Source organism: Lynx canadensis, chromosome B4 (assembly GCF_007474595.2).
Source record: "Lynx canadensis isolate LIC74 chromosome B4, mLynCan4.pri.v2, whole genome shotgun sequence".
Classification (NCBI taxonomy): domain Eukaryota; kingdom Metazoa; phylum Chordata; class Mammalia; order Carnivora; family Felidae; genus Lynx; species Lynx canadensis.
Window position 1 is genome coordinate 60000143 of NC_044309.1, and position 19838 is coordinate 60019980.

General features: G+C 39.1%; 1 protein-coding gene across 2 annotated transcripts in view; it reads left to right on the forward strand.

Annotated features, from left to right (window-relative positions):
- ARNTL2 (aryl hydrocarbon receptor nuclear translocator like 2) overlaps positions 1-19838 on the forward strand; it is an 80440-nt gene that overhangs the window by 45515 nt on the left and 15087 nt on the right. For both annotated transcript variants that reach the window (XM_032593937.1, XM_032593938.1), the window contains 4 exons: positions 17751-17991; positions 18430-18536; positions 18687-18837; positions 19766-19824. In XM_032593937.1, the coding sequence (XP_032449828.1) occupies positions 17751-17991; positions 18430-18536; positions 18687-18837; positions 19766-19824 (558 nt within the window). The remainder of the gene's footprint in view (positions 1-17750; positions 17992-18429; positions 18537-18686; positions 18838-19765; positions 19825-19838) is intronic.

The following is a 19838-nucleotide window of genomic DNA, read 5'->3' on the forward strand; positions in this document are numbered from 1 at the left end:
AGATGAAGGGATAAAGAAGAAATAGTGTACACACACACATACACACAATATGGAATATTAATTCAGCCATAAAGGATGAGAGATTGCAACAATATGCATGGATATAGAGGGTTTTATGCTAAGTAAAATAAGTCAGATTAAAGGCAAATACCATAGGAATTCACTTATATGTGGAATCAAAAACCAGAACAGACCCATAAATACAAAGAACAAGCTGATAGTTGCCAGAGGAGAGATGGATGTTGGGGAGGGATGGACGAAGAGAAGTGAAGTGGGAGAAACAGGCTTCCAGCTAAGGAATGAGTAAGTCATGGGGATACAAGGTACAGCATAGGGAATACAGTCAATAATATTGTTATAGTGCTGTATGCTAATTGCACTTGAGGAGAGCATAACGTATAGACTTGTCAAATCCCTATGTTGTACACCTAAAACTAATGTAACATTATGTGTCAACTTTCAATTAAAAAAAAAAAAGATTTTCAGAAAAATTTGTCTTCTGGGAATAGAAGAATTTCCAAATGGTCTAATTTAGTACTTGTATTTTAGTCATGTCTTTGCATTGGTGCATGGCTAGTGCCCAATGTAACCATACTTTTACTTCTGTAAAACTTGATTTCACCCTCAGTGCTTCTAAACTTTGCAGCCTCACAGGTTTGATTCTCAACTTCTCTATTCTTTCTGATAACCACTGTTTTAGACTCCTCTCTCAAGTAAGAGATTATCTAGGAGCAGAAGAGGAGGAGAGAGCAAGGAAAGTAGAGGAAAACAGATGCCCTGGGCAGCAGTGTCCAAGATTGGTGCTGAAATTTTGTTGGTGGAGATTCTTCCTCACTTGCATTTTCTCATAGCTTCTGTCATAATCTTAGTTAAAAAAAAAAAAAAAACCCTGCAAATTTGCTATGCTTAAGTAAAAGTGGTAGAGAGGCTTCTGGGTAGCTCATTCAGTTGAACATCCAACTCTTGATTTCAGCTCAGGCCATGATCCCAGTGTTGTGGGATGGAGCCACATATCAGGCTCTGTGCTGAGCATGGAGCCTGCTTAAGATTCTCTGTCTCTGTCTCTGTCTCTGTCTCTCTCCCCTCCCCACATTCCTCACCCCCACTGATGCTCACTCTAAAAAAAAAAAAAGTAGAAGTGTGATACCATTGCCAAACATAGTAGTATCTAATTAAATAGATTTTGGTCAGTCAATAATTACTGAGTACCTACTATGTGCCAGGCACCATACCAAATGCAAAGGATACACTAAAAACAGACAAGTCATTGCTCTAGTGAACATTGTATTATAGACACAGGAGGCAGCCAGTCAAATGCAAATTAAAGAATATTTTAGGTAGGGGAAAGTACAGTGAGATCAATAATATGGAATAATGAGGACAGGGACTAGAAAGAGGTAGTTACTTCAGAATACTCAGAGAATGTCTCCTTAGGTGACATTTGATATCTGAGACCTGGATAATGAGAAGGAGCCAGCTATGCAAAAATCTCTGGGAAGAAATTCCTAACAGAAAGGAGACACTTGGCATTTGGGGGCACTTGGCAAAGAACAGTGTGACTATGCCCTAGATGCAGGAGATAGTGATAGGAAGGGAAGCAGTTGAGGCCAACTTTGGAGACCCATATGGGCTAGGGACCAGGTGTGCTGGTCATTGTTCAACAACCAGCTCTCTGCACACAGTTCTGATATGAATGTTGGTTGACATACTTTACAGTAATAAGGTGAAAGTGAAATCATAAAGAAATGTTGTCAGGACATCACTCATTTTTTAAATTATTAGTGACTTTGCTGAAATGATAGTTTTTTAATATTAGAGGATTATTTACTCAATTTTTGTGCTATTTACTACATAACAACTAAAGGCACAACATGCTTTAACGTTTAATCTTCATTATTAATTTCTCCACCATTTTCATAGGTCTAGACAATCAGGGGAAAACAACTAAAGCCCTGATCTGTAGCTGTGCCAATATCTGTGGTGTAAGTAGTCACTCTTTTACCCACATGAGGCCACTGAATGTGGGACCAGGAAGGGATGCAAAGTAACACGCCATTATATGGTATTGTGTTAAAAAAAAGAATTGTTTTTCAAGAAATACTTACTAAGTATACAGTATGGGCCAAACACTATTCCATTTGCTGGGGCCAAAGTAATGAACAAAACAAAAACTTTTTTGATGGTAATAAGTGTTATGAAGAAAAAGGAAATAGAATAAGAAGTTAGATTTAGAACCAGACCTTCACATCACTCTTTCACAATGTGTTAAAACATTGTCTTAAAAAATAATAAGCCATAATTATGTAGCTTCATTAAGATGTATTCTAATTTTTCAAGAACAAAAGTTTTACCATGAATAAAATGTTCTTAAAACAATGTTTTTCATCTTTTTCTCTCATATTTTTAATTTTAGTTTTTGTGTTTTATAATACACATAATATATTGGTATAAGAGTAGATATATAAAGTGTATGCACATGAAAGGGCTTAAAATTTTTTTCATAGCATGCACAATAAAAAGTGTTTGAAGGCCACTGCTTTAGCAATTAGATAAGTAACAGACAAACCTTGGGGGTGCCCCTAGGAACATCTCTGCATTTTTAATAGGCCCCTAACCTGCTAGTAAGGAAGAACATTTCCGTGTTGTATTAGGTCCAGTGGGAGCTAAGTGGCCATTATGCAATAGATTATGAAGTACCAAATTAGACACCCTGAGTATACTCTCCGCCTTAGGATCTCTTGTGAACACCACACGAGAGCCAAGACATGTAGACCAGCTGGGAGAGCCTTAAGAAACATTTCAAAGGATCCGTCCCCTAACAAGGCAGACCCCACAGCATGATCAGTGGCAACATGAAAGATTTAAGAGGGCAGTTTGATAACATGCTTCACCATAGCAAAAGTTTATTCCTGAATTGAGAAGGTGCCAGTATGGAAGAGAAGATTGAGCCTATCAAGCCTATAACTCAGGCACCTACCCAAATGGCCCTGAAGGTTTACCAGCCTTCCATCTCTGAAACAGAATACCAGCAGCAACATGAGGCCACCCTACTGGAAGGAATGGAGAATGCAAGCCTAGTGGTAGATCCAGAACCATTAAAACACAGGCAACACTTCTTTCCAGGAAATCTTCCCTTTCTGGTTGGGTTAAGTCCCAGGTATCTACTTTTGATAGGTAACCCATTAATAATCCTAAGCTCTTTGCTGCACTGTATCACAATAATTTTTTGTATTTGCATCTGACACTAGAATGAGAGTTTCATATGTTTCTATGACATCTGACACATTGTAGACACTCATCTACTGAAAGCTTAAATGACCATCTTCTTGGGTTTTGTTTTGTTTTGTTTTCCCTGATTGACCACATAATTGCTCTCAGATCCACAAGAACAATGAAGAATCCAGTGAATTAATCTACATTATAATGTTTTTGTTTCACCCAAAAAGCAATCTAAACATTTTAAAAGATTTGACCCCAAGAAGTTTCAGTCATGAGAGTGGGGCCACCATGATGTAATTAGTGCCCATATAAGAAGAGACAGCCGAGAGTTTACTGTCTCACATAGTGAGGTGGTAGGAGTCTACAAGCCAGAACAAGAACCCTCACCAGAACTCAGCTATTCAGTCATCCTGATCTCAAAATTCCAGCCTCCAGAGTTGTGAGGAAGTAAATCTGTTGTTCAAGCCACCTAGTCTGTGATGCTGTGTCATGGGAGCTCTGGCTAAGTAAGATAGGAAACAACTTGAATTTGAACATAATTCTCATGAGAAGTCAATCTGGAAAGGCTCTGCAGTGGGAACCAAAGGAATCTGGGTCTTGTTGAAAAAATCTGTGTTTATTGAATAGGCATTTTAAAATTTGGCTGGAAATATGGAACTACAAGTCGTAAGTTGGTGGTAGGACTCTACCTTGTCTAAATTCTATGCCACCTTAGATTTTTTGTTTTAGCCTTTGTGGAATTCTAGAACTGGATATATACATTCTTGAAGGATTTTTCTTAGATAAGGGCACCCAAGTAAGTGCCAAGAGAAAGGGCACTTTCTGTGTCTAGTCTCTTAACCCTTTGCAAACACACAAAAAGGAAATAAGATGCTCTCCATGGACTGCATAGTATGTTACAGTATTGTGAAGCATGGTTCCATTACAGTATTTGAAAATACTAAATCTTCCCTGATGAATATGGATGCAAAAATTCTCAATAAGATACTAGCAAATTGAATTCAACAGCATATAAAAAGAATTATTCACCATGATCAAGTGGGATTCATTCCTGGGCTGCAGGGCTGGTTCAACATTTGCAAATCAATCCGTGCGATACATCACATTAATAAAAGAAAAGATAAGAACCATATGATCCTGTCAATCGATGCAGAAAAGGCCTTTGACAAAATTCAGCACCCTTTCTTAATAAAAACCCTTGAGAAAGTCGGGATAGAAGGAACATACTTAAACATCATAAAAGCCATTTCTGAAAAGCCCACAGCTAACATCATCCTCAATGGGGAAAAACTGAGAGCTTTCTCCCTGAGATCAGGAACACGACAGGGATGCCCACTCTCACCGCTGTTGTTTAACATAGTGTTGGAAGTTCTAGCATCAGCAATCAGACAACAAAAGGAAATCAAAGGCATCAAAATTGGCAAAGATGAAGTCAAGCTTTCACTTTTTGCAGATGACATGATACTGTACATGGAAAATCCGATAGACTCCACCAAAAGTCTGCTAGAACTGATACATGAATTCAGCAAAGTTGCAGGATACAAAATCGATGTACAGAAATCAGTTGCATTCTTTTATTTATTTATTTTTTTTTAATTTTTTTTTCCCACGTTTATTTATTTTTGGGACAGAGAGAGACAGAGCATGAACGGGGGAGGGGCAGAGAGAGAGGGAGACACAGAATCGGAAACAGGCTCCAGGCTCTGAGCCATCAGCCCAGAGCCCGACGCGGGGCTCGAACTCACGGACCGTGAGATCGTGACCTGGCTGAAGTCGGACGCTCAACCGACTGCGCCACCCAGGCACCCCAAGAAATCAGTTGCATTCTTATACACTAACAATGAAGCAACAGAAAGACAAAGAAACTGATCCCATTCACAATTGCACCAAGAAACATCAAATACCTAGGAATCAACCTAACCAAAGATGTAAAAGATCTGTATGCTGAAAACTATAGAAAGCTTATGAAGGTAATTGAAGAAGATATAAAGAAATGGAAAGACATTCCCTGCTCATGGATTAGAAGAATAAATATTGTCAAAATGTCAATACTACCCAAAGCTATCTACACATTCAGTGCAATCCCAATCGAAATTGCACCAGCATTCTTCTCGAAACTAGAACAAGCAATCCTAAAATTCATATGGAACCACAAAAGGCCCTGAATAGCCAAAGTAATTTTGAAGAAGAAGACCAAAGCAGGAGGCATCACAATCCCAGACTTTAGCCTCTACTACAAAGCTGTCATCATCAAGACAGCATGGTATTGGCACAAAAACAGACACATAGACCAATGCAATAGAATAGAAACCCCAGAACTAGACCCACAAACGTATGGCCAACTCATCTTTGACAAAGCAGGAAAGAACATCCAATGGAAAGAAGTCTCTTTAACAAATGGTGCTGGGAGAACTAGACAGCAACATGCAGAAGGTTGAAACTAGACCACTTTCTCACACCGTTCACAAAAATAAACTCAAAATGTATAAAGGACCTGAATGTGAAACAGGAAACCATCAAAACCCTAGAGGAGAAAGCAGGAAAAGACCTCTCTGACCTCAGCCATAGCAATTTCTTACTCGACACATCCCCAAAGGCAAGGGAATTAAAAACAAAAATGAATTACTTGGACCTTATGAAGATAAAAAGCTTCTGCACAGAAAAGGAAACAACCAACAAAACTAAAAGGCAACCAACCGAATGGGAAAAGATGTTTGCAAATGACATATCGGACAAAGGGCTAGTATCCAAAACCTATAAAGAGCTCACCAAACTCCACACCCGAAAAACAAATAACCCAGTGAAGAAATGGGCAGAAAACATGAATAGACACTTCTCTAAAGAAGACATCCAGATGGCCAACAGGCACATGAAAAGATGCTCAACGTCGCTCCTCATCAGGGAAATACAAATCAAAACCACACTCAGATATCACCTCATGCCAGTCAGAGTGGCCAAAATGAACAAATCAGGAGACTATAGATGCTGGAGAGGATGTGGAGAAACGGGAACCCTCTTGCACTGTTGGTGGGAATGCAAATTGGTGCAGCCGCTCTGGAAAACAGTGTGGAGGTTCCTCAGAAAATTAAAAATAGACCTACCCTATGACCCAGCAGTAGCACTGCTAGGAATTTACCCAAGGGATACAGGAGTTCTGATGCATAGGGGCACTTGTACCCCAATGTTTATAGCAGCACTCTCAACAATAGCCAAATTATGGAAAGAGCCTAAATGTCCACCAACTGATGAATGGATAAAGAAATTGTGGTTTATATACAGAATGGAGTACTACATGGCAATGAGAAAGAATGAAATCTGGCCCTTTGTAGCAACGTGGATGGAAGTGGAGAGTGTGATGCTAAGTGAAATAAGCCATACAGAGAAAGGCAGATACCATATGTTTTCACTCTTAGGTGGATCCTGAGAAATTTTACAGAAACCCATGGGGGAGGAGAAGGAAAAAAAAAAAAGGAGGTTAGAGTGGGAGAGAGCCAAAGCATAAGAGACTCTTAAAAACTGAGAACAAACTGAGGGTTGATGGGGGGGTGGGAGGGAGGGAAGGGTGGGTGATGGGTATTGAGGAGGGCACCTTTTGGGATGAGCACTTGGTGTTGTATGGATACCAATCTGACAATAAATTTCATATATTGAAAAAAAAAGGAAAATACTAAATCTTAAGCAAAAAGACCTACATATAGCCATAGGTTAAAAAAAAAATCCAAGCAGCATTTTTAAAGAATGTCATAATCAAACTTTAATCTTCCTACATGATTTCTAAATGGAATTATTTTATTATAAGTTAGAAACGTATAGAAAAGACAGGGAAGATTTTTTTTTCTTTTTAAATAAATTTGGATAATCTTCCTGGAAAACTGTATCTATTTCAATTGCTAAATTAGAACTAATTCACATTTGAATTTTGTGATGAGTCAAAGGAAGTGGCTCTGCCTGGCAACAACCATGTTGGTAGACAGGCTTTCGGACAGAGCAGAAGGGGCCTGAAGTCTGAATTCAGTAGGGGCTGTTTAACACCTGTGCAACTGGAAGCAAATTCCTCAATATTTGAAGAATATATTTAGAGAGAGAGATTTTAAAGAGGTAATTAAGGTCAAATGAGGTTATGGAGTGGACCCCTAATCCAGTTTGGCCAGTTTCCACATAAGAAGGGGCAGCGACACCAGGGATGCACACACACAGAGAAGGGGCCCTATGGAGACAGTGAGAAAAGTGAGCCATCTACAAGCCAGAGAGAGAGGCCTCAGGGAGCCAAACCTGCCAATACTTTTGTATTGGACTTCTAGCCTCCAGAACTGTGAGAAAATAAATTTCTGTTGTTTAAGCTACCCAGTCTATGTATTTTGTTATCGCAGGCCTCGCAGACTGATCCAGTGGGCATAAGAATAATACCACCTCACAGGAGTTAGGATTACATGTGGCTGATGCTGCCCTTGGCTCCTAGTAGATGCTTGATAAATGGAAGCCATTATTTGTGGCTCCGAAAGAAGGAGGACAAAATAAAATTCTCCTCTTCAGCAAGAAAATCAGTAATTATTTAAAATCTCTAGGGGCGCCTGGGTGGCGCAGTCGGTTAAGCGTCCGACTTCAGCCAGGTCACGATCTCGCGGTCCGTGAGTTCGAGCCCCGCGTCGGGCTCTGGGCTGATGGCTCAGAGCCTGGAGCCTGTTTCCGACTCTGTGTCTCCCTCTCTCTCTGCCCCTCCCCCGTTCATGCTCTGTCTCTCTCTGTCCCAAAAATAAATAAACGTTGAAAAAAAAATTAAAAAAAAAAAATCTCTATGCCACTTTGATGGGGCGCCTGGGTGGCTGAGTCGGTTAAGCGGCTAACTTCGGCTCAGGTCATTATCTCTCAGTCCGTGAGTTCGAGCCCCCCGTCAGGCTCTGTGCTGACAGCTCAGAGCCTGGAGCCTGTTTCAGATTCTGTGTCTCCCTCTCTCTGACCCTCCCCTGTTCATGCTCTGTCCCTCCCTGTCTCAAAAATAAATAAAACGTTAAAAAAATTTTTTTAACTAAAAAAAAACTCTATGCCACTTTGAGTAAATGCCTAATTTAATCTGAATAATAATCCTGTGCAAACCGTCTTCATCTTGCACACGAGGAAACTGAAGCCTTCAAAGGCTATGTAATTTGTCTAAAGTCACATAGAAAGTGGCAGAATCATGAACATGGCTTTAAAATCTGTATTCTTCCCACCATGCCATGCTACCTACGAAAGCAGCTTCCTAGATGCCAAAAGGTTACTAATGAAAGAGATGCATTCTAGATGTGTGCAGCAGACACACAGCAAGGGGTTGGCTTTTGTTGTGGGAATGTATTCCTGCCCACACACGGATGCCTGCAGTCAGAATCAAATATCTTTTCAAAAGAGACTTTTTAATCTGCTCAAGCACTTGAACCAAATATTCACTTAATATTCCAGAACTCTGTGCCAAAGGCATACGGCTAATTTGGCCTAAGGAATAGTAAGGCCATGTGTTAACAATTGTATGGCCTTTCCTTGCAGTGCCTGGTTTGAGGACAACTGAATGTAGACAGACATGTAGACAGATAACTGGGTCAGGATAAGGTAACTGCAAAATTGAACCTTGATTGGCCACATGTGTGGGTGGGTTCCCACACATGAGATTATTTTGTATTCTACCTTAGCCAGGAGAGTATCAAATGAAATAATTATATTTTACAAACACACAAAATCGAATAAAAATACAATTTTATTTTATAAAAATATTAAAAAATATATTTTTATATTTTATAGTTGCTTCTAAATGTTCTTTCCAGTAATAATTAGCCCATGGGATTATGTTTTAAGATCGCTTCCTATTAATGAGGAAAGCTCATACTAAAGGTGTTTTTCTTCGTGTTTACCATGACACATCACTTACATTTAAGCTTTTATTTAAAAAAAATTTTTTTTTCAACGTTTATGTATTTTTTGGGGGGACAGAGAGAGACAAAGCATGAACAGGGGAGGGGCAGAGAGAGAGGGAGACACAGAATCGGAAACAGGCTCCAGGCTCTGAGCCATCAGCCCAGAGCCCGACGCGGGGCTCGAACTCACGGACCGCGAGATCGTGACCTGGCTGAAGTCAGACACTTAACCGACTGCGCCACCCAGGCGCCCCTAAGCTTTTAAATTATTAAGACTATTTTTAGAGCAGTTTTAGGTTTACAGTGAAATTGAAAAGGAGGGACAGAAGTCTGCTAGAACTGATACATGAATTCAGCAAAGTCGCAGGATACAAAATTAATGTACAGAAATCAGTTGCATTCTTACACACTAATAATGAAGCAACAGAAAGACAAAGAAACTGATCCCATTCACAATTTCACCTGAATCATAAAATACCTAGGAATAAATCTAACCAAAGATGTACAAGAGCTGTATGCTGAAAACTATACAAAGCTTGTGAAGGAAATAGAAGAAGATGCAAAGAAATGGAAAAACATTCCATGCTCATGGATTGGAAGAATAAATATTGTTAAAATATCAATACTACCCAAAGCAATCTACACAATCAATGCAATCCCAGTCAAAATGGCACCAGCATTCTTCGCGAAGCTAGAACAAGCAATCCTAAAATTTGTATGGAACCACAAAAGACCTCGAATAGCCAAAGTAATATTGAAGAAGACCAAAGCAGGAGGTATCACAATCCCGGACTTTAGCCTCTACTACAAAGCTGTAATCATCAAGACAGCATGGTATTGGCACAAAAATAGACACAGACCAATGGAATAGAATAGAGACCAAGTATGGCCAACTAATCTTTGACAAAGCAGGAAAGAATATCCAATGGAAAAAAGACAGTCTCTTTAACAAATGGTGCTGGGAGAACTAGACATGCAGAAGGATGAAACTAGACTACTTTCTTACACCATTCACAAAAACAAACTCAAAATGGATAAAGGACCTGAATGTGAGACAGGAAACCATCAAAACCCTGGAGGAAAAAGCAGGGAAAAACCTCTCCGACCTCAGCTGCAGCAATTTCTTACTTGACACATCCCCAAAGGCAAGGGAATTAAAAGCAAAAATGAACTATTGGGACCTCACCAAGATAAAAAGCTTCTGCACAGCAAAGGAAACAACCAACAAAACTAAAAGGCAACCAACGGAATGGGAAAAGATATTTGCAAATGACATATTGGACAAAGGGCTAGTATCCAAAATCTATAAAGAGCTCACCAAACTCCACACCTGGAAAACAAATAATCCAAATAAACAAATAAACAAATGGACAGAAAACATGAGTAGATACTTCTCTAAAGAAGACATCCGGATGGCCAACAGGCACATGAAAAGATGCTCACCGTCGCTCCTCGTCAGGGAAATACAAATCAAAATCACTCTCAGATATCACCTCACGCCAGTCAGAGTGGCTAAAATGAACAGATCAGGAGACTGTAGATGCTGGAGAGGATGTGGAGAAACGGGAACCCTCCTGCACTGTTGGTGGGAATGCAAACTGGTGCAGCTGCTCTGGCAAACAGTGTGGAGGTTCCTCAAAAAATTAAAAATAGGCCTGCCCTATGGCCCAGCAATAGCACTGCTAGGAATTTACCCAAGGGATACAGGAGTACTGATGCATAGGGGCACTTGTACCCCAATATTTATAGCAGCACTTTCAACAATAGCCAAATCATGGAAAGAGCCTAAATGTCCACCAACTGATGAATGGGTAAAGAAGTTGTGGTTTATATACACAATGGAGTACTACGTGGCAATGAGAAAGAATGAAATATGGCCTTTTGTAGCAATGTGGATGGAACTGGAGGGTTCCAATGAAATAAGCCATGCAGAGAAAGACAGATACCATATGTTTTCACTCATACATGGATCCTGAGAAACTTAACAGAAGACCTTGGGGGAGGGGAAGGAAAAAAAAAGTTAGGGAGAGAGCCAAACCATGAGACTCTTAAAAACTGAGAATAAACTGAGGGTTGGTGGGGGTAGGAGGGAGGGGAAAGTGGGTGATGGGTATTGAGGAGGGCACCTGTTGGGATGAGCATTGGGTGTTGTATGGAAACCAATTTGACAATAAATTTCATATTAAAAAAAAAAAAGAAAAGGAGGGACAGAGATTTTCCTTGTAGTCCTACCCCCACACATGCACACACCTCCCCCATTACCAACCTTTCCCACCAAAATAGTACATTTGTTACCAAGGATTAACCTACACTGACACATCATCATAATCACCCAAAGTCCACAGTTACCCCGGGGTTCACTCTTGGTATTGTATATTCTGTGGGTTTAGACGAATATATAATGACATGTGTCCGTCATTATAACATCATACGGAGTAAGGACACTTGGGTGGCTCAGTTGGTTAAGCATCTGACTCTTGATTTAGGCTCAGGTCATGATCTCAGGTTTGTGAGTTTGAGCCCCATGCCAGGCTCTGCACTGACAGCGTGGAGCCTGCTTAAGATTCTCTCTTCTTCTCTCTCTACCCCTCCCCCACTCATTCTCTCTTTCCCTCAAAATAAATAAACATTAAAAAACGGTTTAGAAAAATATATACAGAGTAGTCTCACTGCACTGAAATCCACTGTGTTCTGCCCTATTCATCTCCTCTTACCCCCTGCCACCACCCCTGGCAAACACTGATCTCTTGCCTCCATGTTTTAGTTACACTTAAATATTTAAAAAATGTTTATTTATTTATTTTGAGAGAGAGAGAGAGAGCACAAGCAGGGGAGGGGCGGGGGGTGGGGAGAGAATCCCAAGCAGGCTTCTTGCTATTAGTACAGAGCCCGATGCAGCCCCATGAACCATGAGATCATGACCTGAACCGAAATCAAGAGTCAGGAGCTTAACCAACTGAGCCACACAGGTGCCCCTAGTTATACTTAAATTTAATTTAAAAGAGTCGCTAGGAAGTAGCCTTTTTATGCTAATTTTTGAAACTGAACTTAAGATTTATGGAAAAGCCATTTCTCATGATTGGCTCTGACACACTCTAGTGAGGTTTCATTGTAATGTTCTCTCTGATTTTGTGTGTTTGAGATTTTCCATAATAAAAACTTTTTAAAAAATAAGCCAGATTGACATTAAAAACATTATTTCTGCCTGATTCTAACATAAATGTTACAGATTCATACTTTGAAAAAGCTTGTAAGATAGGAATATTCATGTGTCTCTGCTCGTGAAGTCAAGGGCTGATGCAGAACGGATGGCTACTTCCAAATATCTTGGGTGTTTCTTGAACCTAATAAGATAATCATACAGGAGTACACCCAGAATCCCATTGGCTCCTTGTGCAAGTGTGGCAGATGCTGTCAGTACACCATGACCTGTCCCCTTAGCACCTACCACTTCAAGGGCATGGCACCTTGTTTCCAATGTCGAACCTCTGTTAGACTCTACTAGACCTTCTCCCTTATTTAGAGACAGTTCTGCCTATACTAGTTAGGGGCAGACCTCAAGTGCTAGGGAATGAATGCTGCCTGTGAGCATCCCTCATCCAATGCCTAAAGGGAGCTGATGGATAAACTTCCTAGCTCTCTTCTCCTTCAGATTACTTAGTTCTGAGGCTCTTGTTCTACATTTTTATTTCCCAAATACCCCCTGCCCATTTGGTTTTCCAAAGTGGCAACTTGCTAGAGAACATGTCCTTTATTAGCTTCCTCCTCTTCCCTGTCTCATCCTACTTCCCTACCAGTGTTCCTGGGATCACCTCTCAAATATGCTTCTTGTACCAGAATCCTTGTCTCAGGCTCTGCTTCTGTGAGAATTTAACCCAAGACAGCAAGATGTCAAGCTGAGAGACCTAGCCCTCAATCTGAAGAAAATTTTCACAAAGGATTTTGAAAAGATGTCCTGTAAACGAAGACAGTGTTTGGGTTAATATAAAATTTCCTCCCTCTTCAAAAATCATGGAGTAGGATATACTTAAATCTACCCTTTGGAGCTGATGTAAATAGTTTGATGAGGATTGGGGCTGATGACCCCAATATTTAGGTAAAAATCTAAAGAATTCTTGAAATAAGAGGTTTTTTATGGGATTAAAAGAATACCTTAGATAATTGATTGAATGGATTACAGTGGATGGAATTACATAATCCCAACTAAAAATGTGTCAGTGAATAAATATTCACAGTGAGGATTGTGAGACAGATTAAGTTGGAAATTTGGTTGGCAACCCTGTTGTTAGAGAAGAATCAAAGCAAAATGCGAGGTCCTGTGTGATGAAATTCCATATGAATGTGACACTTTTTTAAACCTACATTTTTAGTTGAATAGAATATTTTTAGTCGGTATCATTTGTAAATTTGCAAGCTAGTGTCATCAGAAATGCCAGACTCAGTGTATATAAGCTTTTTTACTTTTGACTGCTATCTAGTTTTAATATTAATAAAAACCTTGTTTTTACCACTTACCATAATTCCTTTATGGTATCTTGGATGTTATAAAGAAAGAACTTGGTAGGATTCCCAAGTTTGTCATTTAACTACTTGGGTTGATTATGGTGCCAATAAGCAGAATAGGGAGTAAGTGATAAAGATGTGGTTTGGCTGCATAATATTCCATTGTGTGTGTGTGTGTGTGTGTGTGTATTTCACATCTTCCTTATCCATTCATCTATTGATGGACACTTAGGTTGCTTCCATATCTTGGCTATTGTAAATAATGCTGCAGTGAACATGGGGCACATATATCCTTTCAAATAAGTATTTTTTTTTCCATTGGGTAAGCAGTGAAATTAACTAGATCATATGGTGCTTCTGTTTTTAAGGTTTTGAAAAACATACTGTTTTCTACAGTGGCTGTACCAATTTGCATTCCCACCAACAGTGTATGAAGGTTCCTTTTTCCATTATATTCCATTGTGTGTGTGTGTGTGTGTGTGTGTGTGTGTGTGTATTTCACATCTTCCTTATCCATTCATCTATTGATGGACACTTAGGTTGCTTCCATATCTTGGCTATTGTAAATAATGCTGCGGTGAACATGGGGCACATATATCCTTTCAAATAAGTATTTTTTTTTCCATTGGGTAAGCAGTGAAATTAACTAGATCATATGGTGCTTCTGTTTTTAAGGTTTTGAAAAACATACTGTTTTCTACAGTGGCTGTACCAATTTGCATTCCCACCAACAGTGTATGAAGGTTCCTTTTTCTCCACATCCTCACCAACACTTATTTCTTATGTTTTTGATTCTAGCTATTCTGACAGATGTGAGGTGGCATCTCATTGTGCTTTGGATTTGCATTTCCCTGATGATTAGTGATGCTGAGCATCTTTTCATGTGTCTGTTGGCCATCTTTAGGTCTTCTTTGGAAAAATGTCTATTTAGGTCCTTTGCCCATTTTTAAGTTGGGTTGAGGTTATCAGACAAAATGAATGAAAGGGAGTGGAAAATACAGGCTTCCAGTCATGGAACAAATAAGTCATGGGAATAAAAGGCACAGTATAAGGAACACAGTCAATGATATTGTAAGAGCATTGTATGGTGACAGATGGTAGCTACTTGTGAGTATAGCATAATGTTTAAACTTCTTGAATCACTGTGTTGTACACCTGAAACAGAAAAGAATTAAAGGAAATATCTGGATTGAGAATAGAAGAGACAACTTATAATTTAAGGCATCTGTGGACCATGGAGGAGGTAATGTCTGATAGGTGATGAGTACTATGTCCTATACATGGTTTACAAGAGCTAAATCTATCTGTTCCCTGCTTTATTGTCAAGCCACGCCCCCATCACAGACCATGCCTTCACCCACATCTGACACCCTCTGCTCTGGGTTTACACTGGCTGTTGCCTCTGACTGAAACACCTTTTTGTATTCCTCCCCCTCCGTCACCCAGACAACTCATGTTTGAACACCTTCTAAGACAGAGCACTCACAGCTCCACCCTTTTCTGCTGTGACTTTGGCATTAACTCAGTTTCCTGAGACAGTGGTGCTAATATAGGAACACCTCACTGGGCTATTAAAATTAATTATACAGGGGGCGCCTGGGTGGCGCAGTCGGTTAAGCGTCCGACTTCAGCCAGGTCACGATCTCGCGTCCGTGAGTTCGAGCCCCGCGTCGGGCTCTGGGCTGATGGCTCTGAGCCTGGAGCCTGTTTCCGACTCTGTGTCTCCCTCTCTCTCTCTGCCCCTCCCCCGTTCATGCTCTGTCTCTCTCTGTCCCAAAAATAAATAAACGTTGAAAAAAAAAATTAAAAAAAAAAAGAAATTGTGGTTTATATACACAATGGAATACTACGTGGCAATGAGAAAGAATGAAATATGGCCTTTTGTAGCAATGTGGATGGAACTGGAGAGTGTGATGCTAAGTGAAATAAGCCATACAGAGAAAGACAGATACCATATGGTTTCACTCTTATGTGGATCCTGAGAAACTTAACAGAAACCCATGGGGGAGGGGAAGGGAAAAAAAAAAAAAAAAGAGGTTAGAGTGGGAAAGAGCCAAAGCATAAGAGACTGTTAAAAACTGAGAACAAACTGAGGGTTGATGGGGGGTGGGAGGGAGGGGAGGGTGGGGGATGGGTATTGAGGAGGGCACCTTTTGGAATGAGCACTGGGTGTTGTATGGAAACCAATTTGACAATAAATTTCATATATTGAAAAAAATAAAAAATAGAAAAAAAATAAAAATAAAATAATATATAAAATGATATAAAATAATATAAAATATAATATAATATATATAATATAATTTATATATATAATATATATAATATAATTTATATATATAATATAAAATATAAAATAATATATAAAATGATATAAAAATAAATAAATAAATAAAATTAATTATACATCTAAAGCACTTAAAACAGCATGGCACAAGAAGTGTTCTCCAAGTCTTTGCTCTTACTGTTAGGTGCTGTCTTACAAGAGAGCCCACATCATCATCTGTTAAAAAAAAAATTCTTTTTTAAGATTTGTTGTAATAACAGTCTTACCAAATAGTGCTGATTTAAAACAATGAGTGTTCTGGTCTTTTATAACTCTTATCACAAACAACTGTTTTTTTTTTTTTTCAACATTTTATTTATTTTTGGGACAGAGAGAGACAGAGCATGAACGGGGGAGGGACAGAGAGAGAGGGAGACACAGAATCAGAAACAGGCTCCAGGCTCTGAGCCATCAGCCCAGAGCCCGACGCGGGGCTCGAACTCACGGACCGCGAGATCGTGACCTGGCTGAAGTCGGACGCTTAACCGACTGCGCCACCCAGGCGCCCCACAAACAACTGTTTTAAATAATTTTTACCAGGCTTTCCCCTCCCATCTCTTTTAACCTGTAAATTGGTTTTTTGTGTGTGAGTTGCCATAATCTGTATACTGCTTATCTTTTATGCCTGTGTTGTATCTCATTGTTTTAAGAATTTCCTGATATTTGAAGGGCCCCTGGGTAGCTCAGTTGGTTAAGCCTCCGACTTCAGCTCAGTTCATGATCTCATGGTTCCATGAGTTTGAGCCCTGCGTCAGGCTCTGTGCTGACAGCTCAGAGGCTGCTTCAGAATCTGTCATCCTCTCTTTCTCTGCCCCTCCCCTGCACAAATGCACGTGCTCACTCTCTGTCTCTCAAAAATAAATATTTAAGGGTCACCTGGCTGGCTCAGTTGGTTAGGCGTCCAACTTTGGGCTCAGGTCATGATCTCGTGGTTCATGGGTTCGAGCCCAATGTCGGGCTCTGTGCTGACAGCTCCAGTTCTTTGTTATTTTGATTGGGCCTGTTAAGTCTTTTCCTATGAGTTAATTGAGAATTTTCTGAAAAGTGAAATCAAATCAAATTTTATTTTTATACCTTTTATGAATTTCTCCAAATGTTCTCTATTTTTTATAATCTATTATAACCCTAGATATCTATTAATCAGTATAAGTGCTAACATAAGAAATTTAAGAATGTATGCTGTCTTGTATAAATTTTTGAATATGAATTATACCAAAAAGTTAGTAAGCTAAAAATAGTACCTTTGTGGTTAAGAGCAAGGGAGCTTGAAGTTTAAGTTTTTCTAACAGATGTGAATTGCTGTTATTTAAAAAACTAACTTGGAGGGGCGCCTGGGTGGCTCAGTCGGTTGAGTGACCGACTTCAGCTCAGGTCATGATCTTACGGTTTGTGAGTTCAAGCCCGACGTTGGGCTCTGTGCTGACAGCTCAGAGCCTGGAGCCTGCTTCAGATTCTGTGTCTCCCTCTCTCTCTGCCCCTCCCCCACTCATGCTCTCTGTCTCAGAAATAAACATTAAAAAATTTTTTTTAAAAACTGGCTTGGAAATATACTTAGCTACAGGCCTATTTAGACCTAAATTAATCTTTTAACTTTTTATTGTAGTATGTATAATTTAGTTGATGAGAAAAATAACCCATTAAGAATAAGGTTATTAAATGTAATTGATGATTTCTTTTCAATGTAATACCTTTCCCCTTTCATATTTTAGCATCAAGAATACTTTATAGCACAATTATAACTATTATAAATATCAAAGAAATTTAAGAGTTTATTCATTATAACACAAATGTTCTTTTTTTTTTAACTTTTGAATTAGATCATAGAAAATTCTGTACTATCCATTGCACTGGTTACTTGAGAAGCTGGCCTCCAAATATTGTTGGAATGGAAGAAGAAAAGGACAGTAAGAAAGACAGTAGTAATTTTACCTGCCTTGTTGCCATTGGAAGATTACATCCATATATTGTACCACAGAACAGTGGAGAGATTAAAGTGAAACCAACTGAATTTATAACCCGGTTTGCAAAGAATGGGAAATTTGTCTATGTGGACCAAAGGTGAACATTTATTTATTGCCATAATGATTAGCATTCAATGGGATACTTAAGGCTATTAAAGATGTACCTTGATAGTACTACTAGATTGTTAAGGCTTCAGAACAGGAAATAAGTTTAAATGAAAAAAGAATGTGGATATGTGCATAATTTTGTTCAAGTCAAAAAATAAACTTGGAATATTTCTGAGCCAGTGGTGCAGAAACTGAGCATGGTCTGTGGCCACAATTTTATTGGTGAATGGTAAAAAGAGTCTACCCTGGGCTGGGGGGGATGTCCATTCTAGCCTGGGTCTAGGGCAGCCAAAGGGGGGGCCCGGTGATGCATATGGCTTACTCATACCCTGTCACTTTCCCACTATTGTGACTGTATGTGGACCTACAGTACTCTGGAAGGGAATGAATTTACCAATCTGAAGTTTATTTTTGATTTTAAAACCAGGGCAACAGCAATTTTAGGATACTTGCCTCAGGAACTTTTGGGAACTTCTTGTTATGAATATTTTCATCAGGATGACCATAGTAATTTGACTGACAAGCACAAAGCAGGTAGGCATTGAGTAGGGTAATTTTTTGGTACTTTTTAATTACAGCTTCAACTCATTTTTCATTCCTGTGAAATCTGAAACTTGAATTAACCCTCAAGGGATTGATTTATGTAGTAGACCGTTACGCTGATTATTATCCTTTCTTGTTAAGTTCTACAGAGTAAAGAGAAAATCTTTACAGATTCATACAAGTTCAGAAAGAAAGATGGCTCTTTTGTAACTTTAAAAAGCCAGTGGTTTAGTTTCACAAATCCTTGGACCAAAGAACTGGAATATATTGTGTCTGTCAACAATTTAGTTTTGTAAGTAACTTTTATGTTGTTAAGACCTTTATGTTGATTTCAAATAAGTGTCATGTCTTTTCTTGTCTTGCTAAACCATTAAAGTTGCATGATCATCTGGCTTTATAACTTCAGTACATACTTTTTGTAATTCATTCACTGTTGACTGGCGTTACTTCTCAGAATTAGGCTGAAAGTTTTCCCTTTTGGAATACATTTCTTTTTGCTTGGTATAAAATGTGATAATAAATGCATTTAAGTACTTTCTTCCTACCTTTCATGGCCTTGTCATGACCTTCCAATAAATGATGTGGTTGTAGCTTTAAACTATATATCATCGTAAGAAATTGTTTTGTCCCACGGATCATTTTTGTAGACATCTTCTAAGCCTGAGGTACTACATGTGATTGTGTAGGAATATTTGGCCGAGGGATAAGCACAAATCCAGCCTAAGCACCGCTTGCCAAACCCTGGCTATGTCTGTGTCAGCTAACTTAAAGGAAGAACAACTTTCCCTGCTTTGCTTAATAGGATAGCATAGCCCATTTTAAGTATGATTATTTTTCTCTAAGTTTTTCATTGTAATTGCTGTAACATTAACCCAATTCTGTTTCCTGATCTACTATATTTAAGTTTTTAAAAGGCCCCCAAAGCTTGGCATTCCAGCACTATCCCCTGTTTATCATTCCAATAATCCTTGCCTTCTTATCATTAGTATACAAACCGAGAGTTTGTGACTGAGAAAATGTACCTTATAGGGTAATAAGACATTTAGCAAATGTCCTGGTACTTAGCACATAAATACTTTGATCTCTAGTGGTGACATTAACAATAAGTATATATAAAACAAAAAGGTCAAGAACTGATAAAGCCACTACATTAAAGCTCTGCTTATTTAACAATTTAACAATTGTTAACAATTAACACCTATGGTGTTTCTTCATTCTAGGGGACATAGTGAGGTTAGAGAAGCATCGTTACTTCCTTGCAGCTCTCAATTAGCAGAAGGTAAGCTTGGTTTT